General features: G+C 41.4%; 2 protein-coding genes across 3 annotated transcripts; one reads left to right on the forward strand and one right to left on the reverse strand.

Moving 5' to 3' along the window:
- Positions 1–434: 434 nt before the first annotated feature.
- On the forward strand, positions 435–8,345 carry LOC109892706 (tumor necrosis factor receptor superfamily member 19). Its single transcript, XM_031826608.1, has 5 exons — positions 435–1,063; positions 1,150–1,235; positions 7,071–7,232; positions 7,410–7,526; positions 7,690–8,345. Exons 2-5 carry the CDS (start codon positions 1,187–1,189, stop codon positions 7,890–7,892), a joined length of 531 nt encoding a protein of 176 aa, XP_031682468.1. The 5' UTR covers positions 435–1,063; positions 1,150–1,186; the 3' UTR covers positions 7,893–8,345.
- On the reverse strand, positions 6,230–22,406 carry mipepb (mitochondrial intermediate peptidase b). Of its 2 annotated transcripts, none has more exons than XM_031826606.1 (19): positions 21,726–22,377; positions 21,301–21,474; positions 21,104–21,192; positions 20,907–20,993; positions 20,628–20,691; positions 20,256–20,438; positions 19,938–20,094; positions 19,747–19,795; positions 19,567–19,621; positions 19,409–19,461; positions 19,010–19,163; positions 18,752–18,829; positions 18,455–18,659; positions 18,085–18,194; positions 17,523–17,597; positions 17,328–17,444; positions 15,722–15,843; positions 13,158–13,231; positions 6,230–8,618 (listed from the first exon to the last, which is right to left on the reverse strand). In XM_031826606.1, the coding sequence occupies exons 1-19, from the start codon at positions 21,861–21,863 to the stop codon at positions 8,527–8,529; spliced, it is 2,076 nt and encodes a 691-aa protein (XP_031682466.1). In that variant the 5' UTR covers positions 21,864–22,377; the 3' UTR covers positions 6,230–8,526. The 2 variants fall into 2 exon arrangements, with proteins under 2 accessions (XP_031682466.1, XP_020341017.1); XM_020485428.2 differs by having other exon boundaries at positions 7,501–9,099; positions 21,726–22,406.
- Between the last annotated feature and the right edge of the window lie 907 nt (positions 22,407–23,313).

Consider the following 23,313-nt stretch of genomic DNA (forward strand, 5'->3'; position numbering starts at 1 on the left):
TATATTACTGTACTTAATAGCCTCTTATGTCAATTAACATTGGACGTACTGTATCAGAAGATGGACCGTTTAATCGCATTATTATGAGCGTGGGTGGTATAAAAGTATTAGCTCATTGATTCCCATCCAGGTATTGGCAGACATTTTAAGACAAAATAGTTAACATGGAGTGGAAGCTAAAGAAGATTCTGTCGCTTTTACTGGAGGTGATTATTTTGTGCTATATGGTAAGGCATAAAGTTTTTCATTTACGGATGTAGTTTTTCATTTGTTGTAGTGTATCTGAAGTCTGTGAATGATGCTCTTGGTCAGGTTCATGGAACTGCAGTGGAGAATAGAGAATGCAGGGAGCAGGAGTACAGGGATGAAGCAGGGGACTGTATCGCCTGCAGACAGTGTGGATCTGGGCAGGAGTTATCCACGGTGAGTAGTCTATCAAACGTATTCCCTCCTGTCAAAAGTATTGATACAACCAGTCATGCCGTTGTAAGAATATAATTAATGTGCGCGCCGCAAGTAGACTAGCGGATAAGAGCTTTGGGCCAGTAAGAAAGGTTCCCCTATAAGATAATACAAATCGCTGGTTCGAAACCCTGAGCCGACTAGGTGAAAAATTTGTCAATCTGAACCTGAGCAAGGCACTTAACCCTAATTGCTCTGGATAAGAGCATCTGCTAAATGACTAAAATGTTATGTATTTCCTGTGACATACTTTGTTGACATATGAAACATTTTACACATGTTACTATACAAGTTGTCTCTTTCTCTCTCAACCACTGTCAGCGACCTCTGCTTGCTGTTCCTTCACAAACTCCCAACCCCCACCACACCTCACCATCAACTGGGTCTCCTGTGTGTGTTTGTGTGTGTGTTAAACCCCTCAGGAATGTGGTTTTGGCTATGGGGCGGGTGCTCGCTGTGCACCCTGCAGACCGGGGCGCTACAAAGAGGAAGCAGGAGGGCAGAAATGCAAGCCGTGTCTATCATGTGCCCACACCAGCCGCCTCCATAGAGCCAACTGCACCACCACAGGAAACGCTGTGTGTGGAGACTGTCTGCCCGGGTGAGGACAGCTGCTGTCTCATCCTCCCCATTATGTCCGAAGTGTCTCCATTTTCCATCACATATGCTGTTGTTGTTGTATTACAGGTTCTATAGGAAAACCAAGCTGAGTGGGTTTCAGGACATGGACTGTGTACCCTGTGGAGACCCTCCTCATGCCTATGAGCCTCTCTGTGAGTAGGCCTTTTCATCAATACAAATGATCTATGCACACTCACACACACTACATACTCTCACAGACATGCATATTGACGCCACACTCACACAGACACAAATTGTATTAGTCACATACATGGTGAGCAGATGTTATTGCAAGTGTAGCGAAATGCTTATGCTTCTGGTTCCAACAGTGCAGCAGTATCTAACAGGTAATATCTAACAACTTCACAACAAAACCTCATATCTGAAAAAATTCCACAACAAAACCTAATACACACAATCTAGTAAAGGAATGGGATAAGAATATATCAGTATAAAATATATGGATGAGCAGTGACAGAGCGGCTGAGATGCAATAGATAGTGAAGGACACAGTATTCTTTATATACATATGAAATGAGTAATGCGAGATATGTAAACATTCTTGAAGTGGCATTATTAAAGTGACTAGTGTTCAATTTCGTAAAGTGGCCAATGATATCAAGTCTGTAGGTAGGCAGCCGCCTCTCTGTGCTTGTGGTGGCTGTTTAACAATCTGATGGCCTTGAGATAGAAGCTGTAGTTTCAATCTCTCTGTCCCAGCTTTGATGCACCTGTACTGACCTCGCCTTCTGGATGGAGGCTGGGTGAACAGGCAGTGGCTCGGGTGGTTATTGTCCTTGATGATATGTTTTGCCTTCCAGTGACATCGGATGTTGTAGGTTTCCTGGAGGGCAGGTAGTTTGCCCCCTGTGATGCGTTGTGCAGACTGCACTACCCTCTGGAGAGCCTTGCGGTTGTGGGCGGTGCAGTTGCCATTCCAAGCGGTGATACAGCCCGACAGGATGCTCTCAATTGTGCACCTGTAAAAGTTAGTGAGTGTTTTGGGTGACAAGCCAAATTTCTTCAGCCTCCTGAAGTTGAAGAGGCGTTGTTGCGCCCACTTCACCACACTGTCTGTGTGCGTGGACCATTTCAGTTTGTCGGTGATATGTACATCAAGGAACTTAAAACTTTCCACCTTATCCACTGCTCTCCCATCGCTGTGGATAGGGGGGTGCTCCCTTTGCTGTTTCCTGAAGTCCACAATCATCTCTTTTGTTTATCTGACATTGAGTGAGAGGTTATTTTCCTGACCCCATACTCCGTGGGCCCTCACCTCCTCCCTGTAAATAAGCCTACCACTGTTGTGTCATCTGTACACTTTATTGAGTTGGAGGCGTGCATGGATGGAGGTGTGCATGGCCACGTAGTCGTGGGTGAACAGGGAGTACAGGAAGGGGCTGAGAACACACCCTTGTGGGGCCCCAGTGTTGAGGATCAGCGGAGTGGAGATGTTGTTTCCTACCTTCAACACCTGGGGGGCGGCCCTTCAGGAAGTCCAGGACCCAGTTGCACATGGCGGGGTCGAGACCCTGGGTCTCAAGCTTAATGATGAGTTTGGAGGGTACCATGGTGTTGAATGCTGAGCTGTAGTCAATGAACAGCATTTTTACATACAGTTGAAGTCGGAAGTTTACATACACCTTAGCCAAATACATTTAAACTCAGTTTTTCACAATTCCTGACATTTAATACCAGTAAAAAGTCCCTGTCTTAGGTCAGTTAGGATCACCACTTATTTTAAGAATGTGAAATGTCAGAATAATAGTAGAGTGATTTATTTAAACTTTTATTTCTTTCATCACATTCCCAGTGGGTCAGAAGTTTACATACACTCATATTTGGTAGCATTGCCTTTAAATTGTTTAACTTGGGTCAAACATTTCGGGTAGCCTTCCACAAGCTTCCCATAATAAGTTGGGTGAATTTTGGCCCATTCCTCCTAACAGAGCTGGTGTAACTGAGTCTTCTGATAGACTAATTGACATAATTTGAGTCAATTGGAGGTGTACCTGTGGATGTATTTCACGGCCTACCTTCAAACTCAGTGCATCTTTGCTTGACATCACGGTCACTGTAGGTACGACGTATCAAGGTAATTTCCCGTATTACTAAGTGAAAGGAGAGTTTACATCCTACACACAAATCAGAGTTATACTTTAAACTTAATCTTTTAATAATATGAGCTTCCCCATAGCCCTTTGACAGATCAATTCAGTGTCTATAAATGAATTCTGAGAGTGCTTACAAAATGGCAACTGAGATCTTTTATAGCAAAGATCCACCCCTCCCAACTCACAATGACGAACCACAGGTCTTAGGAAAACTGCATAAAGGAAGACTTTTACTTGAGAGAGTAATCCCATAGCCAGACAGCATTAGCTATAAATTATCGTTCAGTTTGGTCTCCTAAACAAAGTTCTTATCTTGTTCTTGGTACAACATAGTGCCAAAACATTACCTCATCCAATGGCATATATCATTTGTCAATTCTAGATACTCCCATCTCAAATACAATCCCTCCTGGACAAGCTCACGGAAAGGAGAGTGAGCCTCTAGGTCAAGATAAGGGCAACATCAGAGGGGACATACAATGGTTCCAGACACTGCCATACTCTTCCCCCAAATGGGAAAAGTAGGGAGTGACTAGCACAGACATTGTGGAGCCAAGAGATAATTGGTTTCCCCTCAATCATCCCTTCACATGGTTTAAAAGAAACGTTCACATATGAAGACAAGCCTGACCTCTCCCCTCTCTGGGCCCCAAGTGACTTTACCCACATAAGCATATTTATGAAAGTAAAACATCATATTTATCAATGTTATCTAACTAATTTTGATTCTGCTACGACAGACGTCATCGATGCACTTATTGATGAAGCCAATGACTGATGTGGTGTACTCCTCAATGCCACCGGAGGAATCCCGGAACATATTCCAGTCTGTGCTAGCAAAACAGTTTTGTTGCTTAGCATCTGCTTCATCTGACCACTTTTTTATTGATCTAGTCACTGGTGCTTCCTGCTTTAATTTTTGCTTGTAAGCAGGAATCAGGAAGATAGAATTATGGTCAGATCTGCCAAATGGAGGGTGTTGGTTCCGTTTTTCTGTGCTCCGTTTTATTTACTTAACAAATAAGGAACACTCAAAATGTGCACTTATAAATCATAACAATTTGAATCAAAATACAGCTGTAGACATCACATACAACTGATGTCTCTCATGAGTTCTGCCCCATAGGAAAAGTCCAAGTTACTTTTATCATGCTTGTAGTCAACCCCCTGTGATGTCACTGCATACGTCATTACCTGCTACTCCTCAGACCAAGCCCATGCATACACAGCTATAATAACTTGCAAGAGATACAATAGTTCCAGTGTTTTCTAAGGCCTCAGCAGTAAATGTTCACTCCCCCAAGTTGATTTATAGAGGTATGTCTGATTAGCCTCTTATCTCTTCTAGTCCCCTGCATGGCTCTTTGTTTATCTTTGAAATGCTTTTTCACAGACCCCTTTTCTTTATAAGAGGCAGAGACTTAGAAAAGATTGTAAGGTTTTAGAATTGTTCCAATGAATATATATATTGTTAATCTGTAGTCTAGGACCCTTTAAATGTAGAGGAGGATGGGTCCCATAGCCCCTCCCCTTCTATTAATACAACATAAGAATATCAAACATTTGGGGCAGCCCCTATCATGACCCCTAACTACGAAACACACAGATGAAAACTCTCTAGGTAGGTTGTGTGGTCTACAGTTTATCATGTTTATTATCACAATAGCTCGAGACTTCCTTAGATATCGTGCACCAGCTGTTATTTACAAAAATACCAGACGCCGCTGTTCTATCCAGCCGGTGCAGCATATAAGCAGCCAGCTGTATGTTGATAGTGTGGTTGTTCAGCCACGTTTCCGTGAAGCACAAGATATTACAGTTTTTAATGTCCTGTTGGTAGTTTAATCTTCCGCGTAGGTCATCTATTTTATTGTCCAAAGATTGCACGTTTGCTTGCAGAATGGAAGAAAGTGGGGGTTTATTCGATCGCCCATGAATTCTCAGAAGGCAGCCCGCCCTCCGGCCCCTTTTTCTCTGCCTCCTCTCCATGCAAATCACAGGGATCTGGGCCTGTACCAGAGAAAACAGTATATAGTTTGCGTCGGCCTTGTCAGACTCGTTAAAGGAAAAAAAGGATTCTGCCAGTCCATGGTGAGTAATCGCAGTCCTGCACATTGACTCGGTAGCGGTATTCCTTGTATATAGCCTCGTTATTATGTTACTATTTCCTTTTATTTCTTCTTATTTACCAATTCTTTTTTTCTTACTTTTTGACTGCACTGTTGGGAAAGGGCTCATAAGTAAGCATTTCACGGGAAAAGTCTACGGCTGTTATATTCAGTGCATGTGACAAATAACATTTTATTTGATTTTGATTTCCCCATAGGCAAGATTGGGCTTCAGTCCATGTACTATAAGCACGCTTAATGTTACTGTACCACTTTTAGAATAATTTAAGAAAATATTTCCAGGGAACATGTGAAATGTGCTTTACTGATGTCTGTCTGTTTAACCATCTTTCTGGGATTGTTTGCACACACATATCCACTATGTACCAGCCTCAAATGAAATTCTTGGAAGATCAAATCATGCCCACCACTATTTTGTAGTGGAGTGTGAGCTAGCTGGCTGCTGAACTTCCGTCTCTCTCTGTGTTTAACTTGGCAGTCAAATGGGGTTGAAATAAGAACACATTTCCCAGATGTTACAACCTACTGTTAGATGTTAGGTATGGAAAAATACTCCTGGTATTGAAGCACACTTTGATACCATAAAAGGCATATTTAGATAATTTTGAGATTACAAAAACTTATTTGAAGTCCATCTGAGAACTCTTGTAGTTGAAATGTGAAATTCTTATGAGACAAATAGGTTGTTGTATCCTAGAGTGACAGTGCTCTCCAAGTGTCTTCTCCCCACCTCTCACTACATGCCTCCAGTTGTGATGGAGCAGCATTTCATTCATAGTGACTTTTATAAAACAAAAACAAAGTGTAGACCAGCACAAGTAAGTTATTGCATATCCTTCCAACTGAAGGATCTTACCGTAGTTTGTACTTCCAATCACTTTTTGAGAAAATAGGATTGAAAAAAATTAATAGGTGCTTGTTTTTGATTTCCTGACACCTTTTAGACATCTCTGTTCTGGTGGTTCGGTTTGGTTATCAAACCAAAGGGTTTTGGCACAGAACAGTGTTATGATTAGATCAGCATGTACATTTGTTTCAGTGGATTGTCCTCCATCTGAACTGAAAAGCAGGAAAGATTTGGGGAGACACAAAGACAACCAGACTCAATGTGCTGTCTTTGGATTTGAGAAGCCACTACCAAAGAGGACATATGAGATAGCATTCACTGCCTTACTGAAAACCTAATATACACATGCCAACACACACTGCACCCACACTCAATTACAAATCTGAATTATTCCACACTTAAAAATACTTAGAGAAAGTAGGTGTCATAACAACTAGAGGTCGACCGATTATGATTTTTCAACGCCGATTATTGGAGGACCCAAAAAAAGCAGATACCGATTATTTTTTTTTTACATATATTTTTTATTTGTAATAATGACAATTACAACAATACTGAATGAACACTTAGTTTAACATAATATAATACATCAATAAAAATCCATTTAGACTCAAATAAATAATCTTCAATTTGGTTTAAATAATGCAAAAACAGTGTTGGAGAAGTAAAAGTGAAATACGTGCCATGTAAAAAAGCGAACGTTTGAGTTCCTTGCTCAGAACATGAGAACATATGAAAGTTGGTGGTTCCTTTTAACATGAGACTTCAATATTCCAAGATAAGAACGGTTCTATAATTAAATGCATGTTTGTGGGTGTGCTGTATTGCACCCAAGGATAAACCGCTGTAGTGATATTTGTGCACATGGCTGTGTGTTTATGCATGTTTACTGTGTAGGCAGTAGCAGGGTGAACCTGGTGCCCCTTTCGTCTGTTGTGGCAAGCTCCAGGGACACTGTCCTGGCTGTAGTCATCTGCATCGCTCTGACTTCTGTCCTACTGGCCCTAATGCTTTTCTGTACCATCTACTGCAAAAGACAGCTGGAGAAGAAACCTCATGGTAACCCTGCCTGAATCACAGATTCTCACTCATCCCTCGTGTCGACTAAGATTGTAATCATGTCAAACAATGTTTAATGCAGATATTATGCTGTATTTATACCATGCCAAATATTTATTGATATAAACACTTGTGTTAATGTAAAAAGTAAATAACTTTTGTTTTTGCACTAATCAGAGCCATGCCAGGGTGGTAGCTGCCATGATGCAAAGTTCCCCAGCTTTGAGAATATTCAGGACCATCAGCTATATCAAATCACCTCAAACTGCTACCATGGCACAGGCATAACTTGTGGTATGTTGTTCTGTTAGCCTGGGCTTGCAAATAACCTTTTCATGTCATTCTTTACCAATATGCACATGGCGCCAAATCCACATTTGAGAAGAGTGCATAACTTGAATTTCTGCACTTGACATGTCCCATCAACATCTCTAAAACTGCATTTTCCTGTCCTAAGGTCAAGTGAAGCTTTTCCCTTATCAGTTCTCTGAGGAACCTTGCAGCATGGAGAACAGCAATGGTATGGCCACATATCCTGCCTGGGACTCACAGAGAAGACCACTAGAGAACACACTGCCCAGTAAGCTGAACCATGACCTCTATCAAACTGATGTGGAAGTGTCTGATGAGAAGACGTGGACCCATACTGTATTAAACTAAAGATCTGGGATTCACTAAACTGTACTGAGTAGGCCTAAAAGCAGAGACCATTTCTTCATGAGGATAACCTTTGATATGTTGACTGTCATCATAACAGACTTGTTGTTATGTGAAAGACATTGCAACTGCTGACAGAAACGTGACTTGCTGGTTTCAAAGCCATTCAAACGTGTATTTTCTGCTTCTGTTATTTTCCAGAGCTCATCTCATTGACATGTGTGGGCCAATGTCTGATATAGTGCAGGTTTAAATTTAACCAATTCTCTTGGATTTTTAAAAATGTTAAAATATGTACAATGTATACATTTAAAAAGCTTGTAATTTACAGTCTCATCCAAAATGATTGGCACCCTTGATAAAGATGAGCAAAAAATTCTGAGCTATTGTATTTTATAGTAGTACAAATGCTTAGAAAAAGATTGTTTAACAAATAATAAAACATCTCAAAATGATGGATGGCACCCATTTTTCCATACTTTGTTATGAAGCCGTTACGAGCAGGGTGTCAAGCAAAATGTTAAACGTTATTTTAATGGTGTTCGTTAGTATGAAGGAAAACCAGACAGCAGAGCTCTTCCAGAGGCCAACACGGAGCTGTATTGCTTTAGTGAGTCTTTCATTTATCTGCAGCACTTCAGACATCCTCCGTCCCCTTATTCTCTATGTGAAAACAATGACAGGCCCACAGCTCTTTCACTTGTTTCACTAGATCAGGCTGCTGACGGTCTATTTCACAAAAAAAGAGCATTCAAGAGTGATTCATTCAATAGCTGAAACCTGTAGCTAGAGATTTAGAGAGTAATAGCCAAAAGAAAACACTAGTTGTTCAGATGACAAAAAAAAAAAATTGTAGACAATATAGGGTTGGCACTGGCAACATGGATGTTAAGGGTTCATAATTCACAATGAGACAAGGATGCATCACAAGTCAAATACAATATTATACACACTTCATATTTTCATTCCCTCATACTCATCAGGCCACTGCAGAGTAATATAAATTTTGAAATTCAACATCGCTAAGCGTAGGATGAGGTAAGTGGGGAGGGGCCCTGCCCCTAATTTCCCATGATAATTCACAGTAGGTAAAAAACAAAAGTACAATCTGCTCATGAGGAATCATCACGGCAGGTTACTGAGTCTGTGTCCAGGTCAGCTACTAGAGCGTCCACTAATTCTTCAAGGGTAGGGGATCTCTGAAGCATGCCTGCAAACCATGGAACAGGCCAGGAGAGAGGGGGACAGATTTAGATAAAGGACTTCAATGACAAATTTTAAACTTGTCTGAGGGAAAGAAAATCTTGATATTGTATTTGTAGTGCTCGAGCTATTGTTTTAACCCGGATTCATTGTGTTTGAGTTCATTCTTATGTACAGAAATTAAACTAGATCCAACCAGGTCCATGTCAAATTGGCCTGTAATACACCGCTGATTATATGTGCTGGTTCTGTATTGTAACAACTCAGCTTTGGCTGTACTCATGTCATGTTGACAGCTACTAAGAGGTTAATTACCAGAGATGCATGTCACCTCTCAGAGCCTGATCGAGTTAACACAGCAATTTTCAATTTCAAAAGCCATATACAACTCACTTTGGCCCTATGGGAGAGTAATGCCATTGATTAATGTATTTGATCTTCTTCAAATAATGACAAATCATGAACTTCAGCCCATCTTTCAACTGTGACTATGAAAAACAAGAGCCAGTGCCAAAATTCTGAGTGACTCCAGGGAATGTTGAGAGTGGGTTTAGCTTTTTGGGTGTGAGTGGATGGAATAACATCTAGTTTCAACATTTGCTAAATGGATGTAAAAAATCTATCTGGAGAGTTTCCAAAGTATCACCATAAATAGGGCTTTGAATTAAGTGTGCAAATTAAAGGAAATATCCACCCATTTTGAACTTTCTCGTTTTTGTGCATTTCTGAGCAATGTTCCATGATGGCACCGGAGGGGAAGGCTGCCATCTTATCGGCTCTTAACCAACCATACTATTTAAAAATATATATTTTTGCGTTGTTCGTAACTTGTTTTGTACATAATGTGCTGCTACCATCTCTTATGACCGAAAAGAGCTTCTGGATATCAGAACTGCGATTGCTCACCTCAAACTGGACAAAGAGTTCTTCAATGAGTCAGGTGGGAGGGATATAATACAGAAACCCGACCAGGCCTAGATCCCCGTAATTCAGCATGTTAAACATGCAACCAGAGGGAAAAACACTCCAGACCACCTTTACCCCACACACAGAGACACGTACAAAGCTCTCACTTCAACCTCTCCCTGTCGGAGTCTGTAATACCAACATGTTTCAAGCAGACCAGCATAGTCCCTCCCTGTGCCTAAGAACACAAAGGTAACCTGCCTAAATGACTACCGACCCGTAGCCATGAAATGCTTTGAAAGGCTGGTAATGGCTCACATCAAAACCATTATCCCAGAAACCCTAGGCCCACTCCAATTTGCATACAGCACCAACAGATCATGCAATATCTATTGCACTCCACACTGCCCTTTCCCACCTGGACAAAAGGAAGACCTATCTGAGAACGCTATTCATTGACTACAGCTCAGCGTTCAACACCATAGTACCCTCAAAGCTCATCAATAAGATAAGGACTCTGGGACTAAACACCTCCCTCTGGAGACAGAAAAGATTTGGCATGGGTCTCGGATCCTCAAAAGGTATTACAGCTGCACCATCGAGAACATCCTGGCATGACAACTGCTCGGCCTCCGAACGCAATGCACTACAGAGGGTAGTGCGTACGGCCCAGTACATCACCGGGACCAAGCGTCCTGCCATCCAGGACCTCTATACCAGGCGGTGTCAGAGAAAGTCTCTAAATATCGTCAAAGACTTCAGCCACCCTAGCCATAGACTGTTCTCTCTGCTACCGCACAGAAAGCAATATCGGAGCACCAAGTCTAGGTCCAAGAGGCTCCTAAATATCTTCTACCCCGAGCCATAAGACTCCTGAACAGCTAATAAAATGTCTACCCAGACTAAATGCATTGCCCCCCCCTCCCCACCCATACACTGCTGCTACTCTATTATCTATGCATTGCCCCCCCCCCCCCAGAACAATGCTGCTACTCTTGTTATTATCTAGGCATAGCCACTTTAATAACTCTACCTACATGTACATATTACCTCAATTACCTCGACACTGGTGCCCCCTGTATATAGCCCCGCTATTGTTATTTACTGCTGCTCTTCAATCATTTGTTATTCTCTTACGTTTTTTGTTGTATTTTCTTAAAATTGCATTGTTGGTTAATGGCTTGAAAGTAAGCATTTCACTGTCTACACCTGTTGTATTCGGCGTATGTGACAAATAACATTTGATTCGGGTGAATCTTTCCTTTAAACACAAATAAAGCTTCCCGTCTTGAGATTTATGGTGGTTTCAGGATAACCTGGGAGGAATCAGAGGGCCATGATGCATAGTAGGAGCCCTTACCTGTTTCCAAACCCAGGGAAAAGCAAAGCAACTGCCATCATCACACAGCTATAATTAAGAGTTTGAAGTAGCCAAAGCCTGTGCCTCAGGCATATAAACTATGCATTGATGGCTTTGCCAAAATGATATAAGTTGATAATATACAGTGCCTTCAGAAAGTATTCTATCCCCTTGACTTATTCCACATTTGGTTGTTTTACAGCCTGAAACAAAAATGGATTTAATATTTTCTCTCTCACCCATCGACACACAATAACAAAGTGAAAACGTATTTTTAGAAATGTTAGCAAATTTATTGAAAATTAAATACAGAAATATTTCATTTACATAAGTATTCACACCTGAGTCAATACTTTATAGAAGCACCTTTGGCAGTGATCGTGGCTGTGAGTCTTTCTGGCTCAGTCTCTAAGAGCTATCCACACCTGGATTGTGCAAAACTTACCAAACATTCTTTAAGCTCTGTCTAATTGGTTGTTGATAGCAAGACAAACAGTTTCAGGTCTTGCCATAGTTTTTCCCAAGTAGATTTAAGTCAAAACTAACTCAGCTACTCAGGAACATTCACTGTCTTCTTGGTAATCAACTCGTGTAGATTAGGCCTTGTGTTTTAGGTTATCGTCTTGCTGAAAGGTGAATTTATCTACCAGTGTCTGGTAGAAAGCAGACTGAATCCTCTAGGATTTTGCCTGTGCTTAGCTCTATTCCGTTTCTTTTTTATCCTGAACAACTCCCCAGTCCTTAACGATTACAAGCATACCCATAACATGATGCAGGCACCACTATGCTAAAAAAAGGGTAAGTGGTACTCAGTAATGCCTTGTATTGGATTTTCCCCAAACATAACACTTTTTATTGAGGACAAAAATGTAGTTGCTTTGCCACATTTTCTTGCAGAATTACTTTATTGCCTTGTTGCAAAAAGGATGCATGTTTTGGAATATTTGTATTCTCTTTAAGCCTCCTTTTCACTCTGTCAATTAGGTTAGTATTGTGGAGTAACTATAAAGTTCATCCATCCTCAGTTCTCTTGTCACAGCCATTAAACTCTAACTGTTTTAAAGTCAACATTGTCATCATGGTGAAATCCCTGATCAGTTTCCTTCCTCTTTGGTAATTGAGTTAGGAAGTACACCTGTATCTTTGTAGTGACTGGGTGTTTTGATACACCATCAAAAGTGTAATTAATAACGTCACCATGTTCAAAGGGATATTCTATGTCTGCTTTTAATTTTTTTTTACCCATCAACCAATAGGTGTCCTTCTTCGCGAGGCATTAGAAAACCTCCCTGGTCTTTGGTCCGTGTTTGAAATTCAGTGTTGGACTGAGGAACCTTACAGATAATTGTATGTGTGGGGTACAGACATGAGGTAGTCATTCAAATATCATGTTAAGTACTATTATTGCAAGCAACTTATTATGTGACTTGTTAAGCACATTTTTACTCCTGAACTTATTTATGCTTGCCATAACTAAAGGGTTGAATACTCTGACTCAAGACATGTCAGATTTTTTATTGATTTATTACCATTTCGAAAAGCATAATTCCACTGACATTATGGGATAGTGTGTGTTGTTGGCCAGTGACAATAAAAAAAAAACATTTAATCAATTTCAAATTCAGGTTATAACACAAAAAAAAGTGGTCAAGGGTTGTGAATACTTTCTGAAGGCACTGTACTATACATACAGGAGTGGTGACCTGGGGAAGGAACTAATAGGAGAAAAATTGTGCAAGAACTCTAAAGAAAGGGAGGAAGGTAGTGGCCAAGAAAAATAGTGAGTGTGAGCTCCTTACCTTGCACCATAAGCATGGGCTCCTTACTACCTCCATGAGCTAGCATCTCCCTTCGATATCGCTCTCCCATGTCCCTGTGTGGGGACATTAAACGGAGGGGGTGAATAGGCAGAGAGAGAGGCAGAGAGGTAGAGAGAGAGATAGGATTGGGGTTTATGTCAGACAAATAAGGATATGTCTGAATACTGTACTGGCTTGGTTTTCCTGTGGGTTGAGCTGTGCTTTCACTGCCACTGACTGTAGTCTGCCACTCTACAAGCCCCCATGACAGAGACACAAAGAGCAGAAAGAAAAAAAACAGCTCTGAGAAAAACATAACACCCCAGGCAAAACAATACTCAATTTCTAAACACAAATCCCCTGATGTCTCAGTGACATCTGTGATGTGGGTGTGTGGTCATTTTCTTTGTCACTGTCATGTTCAGACTAGTGTGAGCGAATCCAGCTAGTAGAGATTTCCCTAAAGTAAAATCTTCGAAAGCCAAGTTAAACAGATCATCGACCATTTCAAATCCCACCGTACCTTCTCCGCTATGCAATCTGGTTTCCTAGCTGGTCATGTGTGCACCACAGCCACGCTGGTCCTAAACGATATCATAACCACCATCAATAAAAGACAATACTGTGCAGCCGGCTTCATCGACCTGGCCAAGGCTTTCAACTCTGTCAATCACCGCATTCTTATCGGCAGACTCAACAGCCTTGGTTTCTCAAATGACTGCCTCGCCTGGTTCACCAACTACTTCTCAGATAGAGTTCAGTGTGTCAAATCGTATGGCCTGTTGTCCGGACCTCGAAGTCTATGGGGGTGCCACAGGGTTCAATTCTCGGGCCGACTCTTTTCTCTGTATACATCAATGATGTCGCTCTTGCTTTTGGTGATTCTCTGATCCACCTCTATGCAGACGACACCATTCTGTATACTTCTGGCCCTTCTTTGGACACTGTGTTAACAAAACTCCAGACAAGCTTCAATGCCATACAACACTCCTTCAGTGGCCTCCAACTGCTCTTAAATGCAAGTAAAACTAAATGCATGCTCTTCAACCGATCGCTGCCCGTAGCATCACTACTCTGGACGGTTCTGACTTAGAATATGTGGACAACTACCTAGGTGTCTGGTTAGACTGTAAACTCTCCTTCCAGACTCACATTAAGCAAATCCAATCCAAAATGAAATCTAGAAACGGCTTCCTATTTCGCAACAAAGCCTCCTTCACTCATGCTGCCAAACATAGTCAGTTTTACTAGGGTATCTTACCGATCTTCGACGATGTCATTTACAAAATAGTCTCCAACACTCTACTCAGCAAATTGGATGTAGTCTATCACAGTGCCATCCCTTTTGTCACCAAAGCCCCATGTACAGTGGGGCAAAAAAATATTTTGTCAGCCACCAATTGTACAAGTTCTCTCACTTAAAAAGATGAGAGAGGCCTGTAATTTTCATCATAGGTACACTTCAACTATGACAGACAAAATGAGATTTTTAAAAATCCAGAAAATCACATTGTAGGATTTGTAATGAATTTATTTGCAAAATATGGTGGAAAATAAGTATTTGGTCACCTACAAACAAGCAAGATTTCTGGCTCTCACAGACCTGTAACTTCTTCTTTAAGAGGCTCCTCTGTCCTCCACTCGTTACCTGTATTAATGGCACATTATGACCTCTGTCATTGCCAACAAAGGGTATATAACAAAGTATTGAGATAAACTTTTGTTATTGACCAAATACTTATTTTCCACCATAATTTGCTAATTAATTAATTAAAAAACCTACAATGTGATTTTCTGGATTTTTTTTCTTCTCATTTTGTCTGTCATAGTTTAAGTGTACCTATGATGAAAATTACAGGCCTCTCTCATATTTTTAAGTGGGAGAACTTGCACAATTGGTGGCTGACTAAATACTTTTTTTGCCCCACTGTACTACCCACCACTGCAACCTGTATGCTCTCGTTGGCTGGCCCTCGCTTCATATTAGACGCCAAACCCACTGGCTCCAGGTCATCTATAAGTCTTTGCTAAGTAAAGCCCTGCCTTATCTCAGATCACTGGTCATCATAGCAGCACCCACCCGTAGCACACGCTCTATCAGGTATATTTCACTGATCATCCCCAAAGCCAACTCTCCTGTTCCAGTTCTCTGCTGCCAATTACTGGAATGAACTGTACAATTAATTGTACCCCAGTATCTCTGCACATTCATCTAATGCACATCTATCACTCCAGTGTTTAATTGATCAAATGTAATTATTTCGCCACCATGGCCTATTTATTGCCTTACCTCCCTAATCTTACTACATTTGCATACACTGTAGATCATTTATTTTTATTGTGTTACTGACTGCACGTTTGTTTATGCCATGTGTAACTCTGTGTTGTTTGTGTCGCACTGCTTTGCTTTATCTTGGCCAGGTCGCAGCTGTAGATGAGTACTTGTTCTCAACTGGCCTACCTGGTTAAATAAAAAAATTCAAATAGAGACTTCACATGGCAGACTAAATAACTTTTGAGAAAATAATTTACAACATGGGTCAGGTCAGGTGAGTTTCTCTCACCTGTTGAAGGGGTCTTTTTGAAAGCACTGCCTCCACACCATGGAGGCTATGGCGCGCGACATGAGGTATGAGTAGTACTTAGCACCGTACCCAATGAGGTGGCTGAATCTCAGCTGCCAGGCCTAGGGACAAGAATACCAGTTACCCATCTTTATCTAAAGACATCAGGGTTGGGGTCAATTCCAATTTAATTTGAAATTCCAATTCAGTTCTTGAATTCACAAATTAAGTAGAGAATTTACGTTGACTTCAATTCGAATTTCAACAATCTTCAAGTTTTGGAATTAATGCTGTTTTTTTCTTTGGGAAATGTTCAAATATTGAATTCCAATTAAATTCCAGTGAATGGAATTCATGTAGTTAGTATAAAAAATGGGCTGCAGGATTTGTTTTAAATAATTTCAACTTGTATTTATATATTTCCAGTATAGCTAGGCTGTCTGAACAGTGAGTGACATGATCAGCCTGAAAGCCTGAGGGAATTGAATTCAATTTGAATTTGTTGAATTGTTGGGGATAATATTGAATTGGGAATTGTATTATTGGAATTTATATAACATTGAAATTGAGAGAAATGTAATTACCTCTTAATTCAAAAACTGGACTGGAATTGAAATTGAATTAAATGGAATTTACAGGGAGGGTATTTAATTTGAATTGCATTTGTGGAATTAACCCCAGCACTGAAAGACACTTCCATATTTTCAATTTAATATTTTGTATTCAAGCAACATTGTCAATCTGAAAATACGTGCCACCCACCTTATAGAAGATGACTAAATTGGCTACAGAACATAAGTGAGACGTGCAGTATCTATCGGAATGATGCTGCTTCTGTGTATTCTCTCTCTCTGGCCAGTTCTTTCTAAGTCCTACGCAGTCTTATTTTAATGATAAGAGCCCGGCTGTCTGTGTGGTGACTTGTTATAATCCAAATCCAGTGGGAACTCTCCCCTTTGCTTCTCACAGTCAATGACAGATAAGGACCTATCAAAAGACTTGCTGAGTGTCACAGTTCCAAACATGTTCTAAACTAAGACCGGGGTGAAAGTAGCTTCATATGATCACTGCAGTTAACAAATTCAGTTTGGTTTGTATGGCCAGGCACTAACTTAAATTGCACCTGAAATTAAAATACCACATTTTGCAACTGTAAATAAAAAAAGTATCAGAAACTGTCAGAAGTACAGCATAATTTTTCATTCCGACATAAATTGGTCTTTTCACATTTGGGAAACTACTTTTATCATACCCCAGGGAAAAACTGAGCTCTGCTATTTGGCAACAAACGAATGTAAAATTTATAGAAAATGGACTCAAGGAGTACATATTGGTTAGCTGTGGTGGTAAGCCAATTCAGGGAGAATATCATTGTCCAAATTACAGTTGAGAAGAAATAGCCTGTGGGTTGTTCTATTCTGTTTTATGTTTCTCTGTGGATATAAATTCTCTCTCACACAGTAAGGGGGGTACAAACCGGATGGTTTATATCCGGTAGAGAGAATAGTCTAATTACTATTTACCCCCAGGGATCTGACATTCACAGATCAGTACATTGTCCACAGTTTCAGTACTATGAGACTCACTAAGATATCTAGGCACTTACAGTATTTGGAACGTAAGGTAGTCCATAGAATTTCTCTTGCATCTGTTTTAGAATGTCTGTCGTTGACCGATTTTGTGGCTTGCCATGATACACTTGATCCAAAGCAGCATAAAAAACCTGTGAAAAAATAAAACACGCCAATAATTGTATTTAATAAGTACTGAAAAGACACACAAACTGCCACTGTGGCTATACCTGAAGCTGAGTGTCGGCAGCCCCACAGATTCTCTTGGATTCACAAAGGCGAGAGACCATGCTCTTGGGCAGGGGCTGAAATAGAACAAAATATTTCTGAGAAATACAAAACACACCCATCTATCGAGTCTTCTGTGTGGTGAACCTCTGCTATCTTCAGTATTTGGCTAAATAAATAGTTTGCTATTAGCTTGACTGTTTGTAGTCTGTCTAATCAACAGACTTTCAGTCCGATTCAAAATCATGACAAAAGACTTCACACAAAACCAACGTGTGTTCAAGTGCAGCCGAGAGCATTTGGTTCAGAGCTGATGCAGAGCTAGTGATGCGTCTCAGAACTATTATCATACCAAAGGGGCAAAAGAAGGGCTGCCAAAGTCTATATTATTATAACAGACAGTCTGATAGGACAGCTTAGGACACTACTGTATCTGTGGACCACAGCAGTAAACAAACAGCTCAAGAACTACTGCTAGTCCATATAGATGACATAATCTTAAGAATGACTGTGTTGTGTGTGAGGGAAAGTTACAGAGGACAGGTATGAACTTGTGCTGCCCACCTGTCCGGTCTGATAGTGCCGTGCAAACTGATTTACCACCCGATAGTCTGTGGCAAAGAACTCCATGAGGATGGAGGGGACTTCAGCAAAGTCAGTGGAGCATCTAGTTCCTGGAAAAGACCAGTCAGAAGATGAGTCTCTCATAAAAGAGATTGTTTACCAACTGTACTATGTCATAAAATGTTTTGCGATAGCATGCCATGCTAGCACTGTATCGTAGGTCATACAAACACAAGACTGTAGGCCTATTAATCATATCGTAGTTCACTAAATGTGTCTGCTAAGCAAATGCGCAACATATGCAATGCAATAATGAGAGACAGGGGAAATCCCTCCTAAAGCAGTAGGCTCTGGCCTGGACTCAGGTTACCTGTTACATGTTGGTAACGCGTGCGTCCCAGCATGGAATGCATGGCGTGGCCCATCTCGTGGAACAGGTTCTCCATCATGCCGGGGTTGAGCAGTGTTGGGGTGCTACGTGTGGGAGGGGGCAGGCTCAGCATCAGCACCACCACAGGATGTTGGTATTCCCCATCCTTCTTAAGACGCCCCCCTTGGATGGTGAAGTGGCAATCCTGGGAGCACAGAGAAAGCCTTGATATGATCAGCATTAGTATCTTACTTTCGCAGAGGATTTAGGCAGTATTTCTGCAGCAGCTTGTCTTACCTGGTGTGGTTTGTCAGGCCTTCGGAAGAAGTCACAGTAGATGTATCCCAGAAGACCCTCTGTCTCATGGACAACAGCCTGTTAAGAGAACCAACTGACATTTAGGACTGCTTAAAATAAAATCCATCCCCAAAAGAAACGATGGGCCTTAAAATGACAAAAAGCCAAGCAGCAACTATTACATTTTCTGCTGGTTCACTCAAAGGAGCCCCCAGAAACTGGTGTTGAGTGTCATACAGACAGAGACTGTTCTCTCACCAACTTGCGGACTTCTTCACTCCACACCTCTCCTGCCATGGGCTGTTCATTCCGGAAGGAGACTCCCAGCAGCTGGCTGAACAGCATGTTGAGGCCCTCCATGCAGGCCCCTAAGGAGAAGTAAGGACTGTACAGGCTGGGATCGATCTTATACCTGCACACACAAACATACACTTGTAAGGCTATGTTATTACAGACTGTTTCCCGAATAATGTTAAGCAATACACAAGCCCCCTCTAGAGGCCTTTTAGTAGAAAATAAAACTCAGGTACTCCCGTCAACCTTTCCATAGTTTCTTTAGGAGATTCCCAACGATTCCTTGTTGACAAGTTATATTATTTCCACTTAGAATATACACATAGGTTTACAGTACTGTATACCTTTGTATAGGTATCTTACCTCTCTGCCCGCACAGCGCTGCTGAAGTAGGAGTGGTCCCATGGCATGAGTACCTTTTTAACATTGAAACATCAAACAGCAGAAAGATTGTCATGATCTCCTACACATGGATGTCAGAACCATGAGAGCTACTTATACGCATTTATAAGATGACTCACGGTGCTTCTTGAGTTCATTTTCATATCCCTCATCAGGTTAAAATCTTTGGCAGTTCTGGATTGAGGAATAGGGACATTGTGTGAGCACGTGCTACTCTTACAGTATGTTTGAGATGGGCAAAACATTGATGTGTTGTACAGTGTTCATGCCAGTGTCTGGCTCTCTGACTCCTACCATACCTGTCCGAGAGTTTGTCTGTCAGCAATTCAAGGAATTTCATGACAGTCTCTACAAAACAAAAACATACTAAACACACTGGTCAACACAGCATAGTACACACTTCTCTGTTCGAAGAATCAAAAAATCTATTAAATATTTCTTCCAAGCAGCAGAGCACAAAGAAATTAGGTAAACAGCCAGAGTACTTTACCTGGAGTCTTGGCCATAGTTCCATTTAAAGCCCTGTGTGCAAAAGATTCATAGCCCACTAATTTGGCTAGCTCATTCCTACAAGTCAACAGGTCATCCAGACAAAGCAGCAGACTTGAATTCGGGAAGAGAAAGATTTTATAAGCAGCCTCCCGCACCTAAGAGAAAAGGACAAGCATATAATATCTATAGGCTACTGCACAGCAAACAAACATGCCCAATACCATTTCCTACCATGGGACAGTAGCTGCAAGACCACTAATTATGTATAGAGATAAACCTCTGGGTTGCGCGCACACGCTCACACACACACACACACCAGTTCATCAGGAGAATCTGCATGGAGACCTCCAATCTGGATGGAGTTGCCGTCTATGGAGAAGCAGTGCCGGATGTGTTCTGGCAGGGCCGTCTTCTCTATCCTATTGGGCAGGTGGGTGCCATTTAGAAATTCATTGTTCAGATCCAGCAGGTTGACATTGAGGCTCACCGCCTTCCCTCTCTGGGAAAAAGATTCATACATTGAAACAGAGGTGCTGTTTAGGTTAAGCTCACATTGTGGTTATACTTCCCTGAGGATGTGGCTTAGTAGGCTAATAATCAATGTGTACATGACAATTATTGATTTAAAAATATATTCCATGAAGTATAAGTGATAGGCTAGTAATCTTATTTATATCACATCACTAACCTTTGATTCATCCAGATGAATGCCACTGATCTCAAAATCAAACATGAACAGTTCTGCTACTCTCCTGCAAAATGTATTGCGAAATATCAGTAAAACAAGATTGCCTGTCTTCCCAACCTCCTTGCTCCAGCCAAACACTACGCCCACGGACATTAGTTTCTTCTCTGCAATGAAATATGTAGCAAACATTGAGCAGCGGAAGAATTCAGTTTGAGTCGTCAGGCAAAAGACAAAATGCACTGCTACTCATCGTACAAACAGGAAGATGATTGTACATGCCTTGTATCTGGGTCCAAAGAATCCAGAACCTCTTTGTTATCTAGTAGGTTTTTGAGACTCCTACACAGTTCAACATTAGTGTTCAGCCTATCAGGGCAAAAAAAAGAGAAAACATCAAAGAAAGAATGTATTAAAAAAGTGTTTTGCTTGACATCATGTAATATTTTACTAGAGAAACTACAGAAGAGGGTTCATACCTTTCTACTACTGTGCCAATGTTTATGCATGCCTTCTCAGCAGCATCCCGAAAGGCAGGGTCTGGATGGCCAACTTTGACAAAATCTGCCTGCAAGAAAAGAAATACAACATCAAGGGTGTATCATATTCAACAGGGAGGAGTTTGGCTTGACAACAACGATGCCAATGATCTCTGAGTGTGACTGTGAGCCATTACCAAATCTGCCACTTTGCAAAGGCTGTCAGAAAGTTGATCGAAGGTCTCCACGGTCAGGGCGCCTGGTGGGTTATTGCAGGCTGTTTCTACCAACTGTTCTGTTTCCCTGAGCGCTCGTTGCTGAGCCACCTCGAAACCAGCCGGAGTACTCAACGCTGGAACCCCGAATAATCCCTGTGCAAATATAGCACGTACAATGCCATGTCAAAAGTCTGTGTGGCCAACTCTTCGTTTTCGAGGCTGATCATTACAACAACCCCAAATGACACATTTATAAAAGAGCAAGTATTTTTCTGGTGAACACAATTATGGGTGATTTTGACTATGAGGACATTTAATATAGGTTGGGATTTTATGCAGCTAGTTAACTTCTTCTCTGGTATTATGGCGGTCCGCAAACAAACCGCTAACGTTAGCTGACTTACCACGTTCTTCTGCAACAAATCAACTTTCCTCTGCTGGGCATTGAATGCTGCTCCAACCGGAGACCAAGTAGTGACATGTCGTGATAGTGTCCTTGAGTTCCTCACAACACTCACAAATCGTTGACACGCCAACATCATAACAACTTCAACTGATTGTCGAGGAAAGAAAAAGAAAGGTCGGTCAAAGTGGAAATTCCGTGGGGAGTAACTTGGCTCGCGCTAAATGATTATCTCAATAATAAGCAAGCACGTTTTAAGCTTTTGCTTTGCATCCATGCTGATACTTTCATAATACCAAAAAAGTATTGGATTTTAAATTAGTCTTTATTTCACTGTCTCTCTATAATTATTCGGTTAACTAGCTAGTAGCCCACCACTGCCATTGAGCTAAAACGAGCACTGCCAAGCATGAATGACGAATGTTTACAATTCTCAAAATGGTTCCGATGTTTCGTGTCTGCACTTTCGCGACTAGACCCTATCCATAGGGCTGGGCGATATATCGAATTAAATCGATTATTTCAAATGTAGTTTATGCGCGATATTCAAAATGCATGTATCACATAATCTAGTTTTTTTTGTATTTTTCGTTATGAGTGTTTATGTCAGCTTGTTCTCATGTTGTCTTTTTGGTCTCGTTCGCTTTTTCTGTGATGTGCGCCTTCTTATTTCTTCTTCGATGAGGTTTAACGGCGGTTGGCATCCAATAATTGTTTCATTACCGCAACCTACTAGACTGGAGTACAACTCCCTTATACTTTGCTTCATTATTATTTTTTACCAATACCCTACCATCTAACACTACACTCACAAAAAAAACACTACTCCACTAATTAAATCTATTTAGTCCTACTTCAGGCCAACAACCTGAAAGGATGGGACACCACCACTTAACACACCCTGTAACTTCTGATGTCAAGTCTCGCACATCCAAATACCTCTCTGCAGCTGCCACCACAACCTCAATTTTCTGTAACTTACATTCCATCCCTGCAGTACAGTTGATAACCATTGCTAAAAATCCAATCTTACGGAAACATATCACTTGTTGGCCTATCCCTCTGTACTGGTACAGATCTACTACTCACACCACTCCTCTCAGGTTACCCCACCTTGACCCATCTTCCTCTACTTTCTTCACTGACTCAGCATATGACAACTTCTGCACTACTCTAACCCTGGAAACCCACTTTCCCATTTACACCAGAGATCTGTATATAATAACGTAACTTCCGGCACTACGGGGTGCCTGAGGACATAGTGTCTGTTCGAGGTCTCCAGTTCACGTCATGGGTCTGGAGGGCGTTCATGAAACGTCTGGGTGTCTCAATCAGCCTTACCTCATGTTTTCACCCTGAGAGTAACAGGCAGGTGGAGAGAGTTAACCAGGATGTGGATAGGTTTCTGAGGTCTTATTGCCAGGACCAGATGGAGGGGGGGGGGGCAGAGATGGCCCAGAACTCGCTCCGCCACTCCTCCACTAACCTTTCTCCCTTCCAGTGTGTACTGGGGTATCAGCCGGTTCTGGCTCCTTGGCATCAGCGTTAGATCGAGGCTCCTGTGGTGGACGACTGGTTCCGGCGCGCAG

Source organism: Oncorhynchus kisutch, linkage group LG6 (genome assembly GCF_002021735.2).
Source record: "Oncorhynchus kisutch isolate 150728-3 linkage group LG6, Okis_V2, whole genome shotgun sequence".
Lineage (NCBI taxonomy): Eukaryota > Metazoa > Chordata > Actinopteri > Salmoniformes > Salmonidae > Oncorhynchus > Oncorhynchus kisutch.